This window comes from Emiliania huxleyi, assembly GCF_000372725.1.
Source record: "Emiliania huxleyi CCMP1516 unplaced genomic scaffold EMIHUscaffold_34, whole genome shotgun sequence".
Taxonomy (NCBI): Eukaryota; Haptophyta; order Isochrysidales; family Noelaerhabdaceae; genus Emiliania; species Emiliania huxleyi.
The window spans coordinates 126,172-128,335 of NW_005199443.1; the positions used below are offsets into that span (position 1 = coordinate 126,172).

The following is a 2,164-nucleotide window of genomic DNA, read 5'->3' on the forward strand; positions in this document are numbered from 1 at the left end:
ATCCTCGCCGAGGGGTCGGAGGAGGAGATCGTCGCCGCCGCGCAGGAGTGACTGCTGCTCTGAGTCTCAGCCTGCTTCCTGCGACAGCTAGCGCCACTCTTGCTGAGCTCAGCAGCGGCGTCAGCATCCGCATCATTCACTCCTATTACTCCTCCAAGTCTTCTCCCTGCTGCCCCGCGCGCAGGACATCCTCAAGAAGATGGCTGGTCGGCCGCACATCATGAACCTCGGCCACGGCATCGAGCCGACCACCCCCGAGCCGTCGGCCAACCTCTTTGTCAAGACGGTCCAGGAGTGGCGCAACTGAGGCGGGTGGCCCCAAGCTCCGCCGCCGCAGCACCACCACGCGACTCCACTTGCTTGGGCCACGCCCACGGCCACGCTCGCTGCACACGCGCGCTGTAGACTGATTCGGCCGCTTGAGACGCTGTGTGCCGCGATGCGGGAACACAAAAAGTTGCAAAAACATCTGTGGCTCCTACACAGCCATCTTAAAGCCGTACCTAAGGGTGGCTGAGCTGCTGCAGTGCAGCCATACGCAGCAAAACTGGCCCCACCGCCCCCAGGAATTCTCTATTCTGGGCCGAGCGTTTTTTTGATATCTCGGTGAGTGGGCGCCCGCCTGCCGCACCTCTGACAATCGTGATCGGTCCCGCTATGCCGATATGCCCAACCCACAAAATGAATACGCATCGCCTTATGCTCTGGTTTCGGGTGCGTAACCTGGTGCGTAGAGATAGCTACTTATGAAAATACAGCAGATACGAAGTCCGGCACTCGCCCCGGTCCTGCTCACAGCGCATATTTTCCTTCGAAAACAGCACAGAATACTTCAATGTTGGCCCTGCCCCGCACTTACGCAGCATAATTTTATACCAATTCATGCGCATCGACGACCGCGTTACGCACGACGTATCATGTATCCGCATACGTACCCCTTCCTGGCGCCACAGCCTGGAGGCGCTGACGTACTACGTATACGCATTATGTTTCTGCACTCGCCAAAACGCCCGAGACGAAGATGTTGCCCGACGAGTCCCATTGCACCTTGATGCAGTCAGGGTTCGCGAGGCAGTAGCTGATGGCGTCGTCTTCGGTGCCGGTGCCGATCTCCCATCCCCCATTCCCCATGTACGGGTAAACACCACAGCCGCCCTGCCCGAGATACCATGACGCAAGTGGGAGCCGTGGTTGGGGCCGCCGTGGTGGGAGCCGCAGTGGTGGGAGCTGCCGTGGTGGGAGCTGCCGTGGTGGGAGCCGCTGTCGTGGGAGCTGCCGTGGTTGGGGCGGCAGTCGTGGGAGCCGCAGACAGCGGTGCGGAGGGTGGGGTGGAGGGCGGGGTGGAGGGCGGAACGGAGGGCGGCGTGGAGGGTGGCGTAGATGGTGGCTCAGCGGGCGGCTTGGAGGGTGGCGTGGATGGTGGCTGAGAGGGGGGGATGGAGGGTGGCTTAGAGGGCGGTGGTGGCATGGGTGGCGGCGGTGTCGGTGGCGGCGGTGACGGTGGCGGCACCGATGGCGGCGGGGACACGGAGCACTCGGTGCAGCTAGAGCAGCCGTTCCAGCTGCAGAGCATATCCCACGGGTCCGTCTTGATCGCACAGTAGGGCTTGCACGCATTGCACACGTCCCCGCAGGCCGAGCAGCCGTTCCATGAGCACTTTGCCGACCATGGTTGCGTCTTGGTCTCACAAAACGGCTTGCACTCGGACTCGGCGCCGCACTCGGAGCAGCCGTTGCAACCCTGCCAGGTGCACTTGTCACCCCAGGCCTGTGTTTTGTCCTCACAATACGGCTTGCACGCCGGCGCAGGGAGAGAGCACTCGGAGCAGCCGTTGCAGCCCTCCCAGGTGCACTTGTCATCCCATGCCTGCGTCTTGTCCTCACAAAACGGCTTGCACTCGGACTCGGCGCCGCACTCGGAGCAGCCGTTGCAGCCCTGCCAGGTGCACTTGTCACCCCAGGCCTGTGTTTTGTCCTCACAATACGGCTTGCACGCCGGCGCAGGGAGAGAGCACTCGGAGCAGCCGTTGCAGCCCCCCCAGGTGCACTTGGTATCCCAGGCCTGGGTCTTGTCCTCACAGAATGCCTTGCACACCGGCTGAGGAAGCATGCACTCAGTGCAGCCGCCACAGCCGGTCCAGCTGCACCGGGCGTCCCAGGGTTG

General features: G+C 62.8%; 1 protein-coding gene across 1 annotated transcript; it reads right to left on the bottom strand.

Annotated features, from left to right (window-relative positions):
- Positions 1-984: 984 nt before the first annotated feature.
- EMIHUDRAFT_207948 (hypothetical protein) lies at positions 985-2,110 on the bottom strand (the record flags this gene model as incomplete). Its single annotated transcript, XM_005773295.1, has 2 exons — positions 985-1,155; positions 1,529-2,110. The coding sequence occupies 2 exons, from the start codon at positions 2,108-2,110 to the stop codon at positions 985-987; spliced, it is 753 nt and encodes a 250-aa protein (XP_005773352.1).
- Positions 2,111-2,164: the final 54 nt, after the last annotated feature.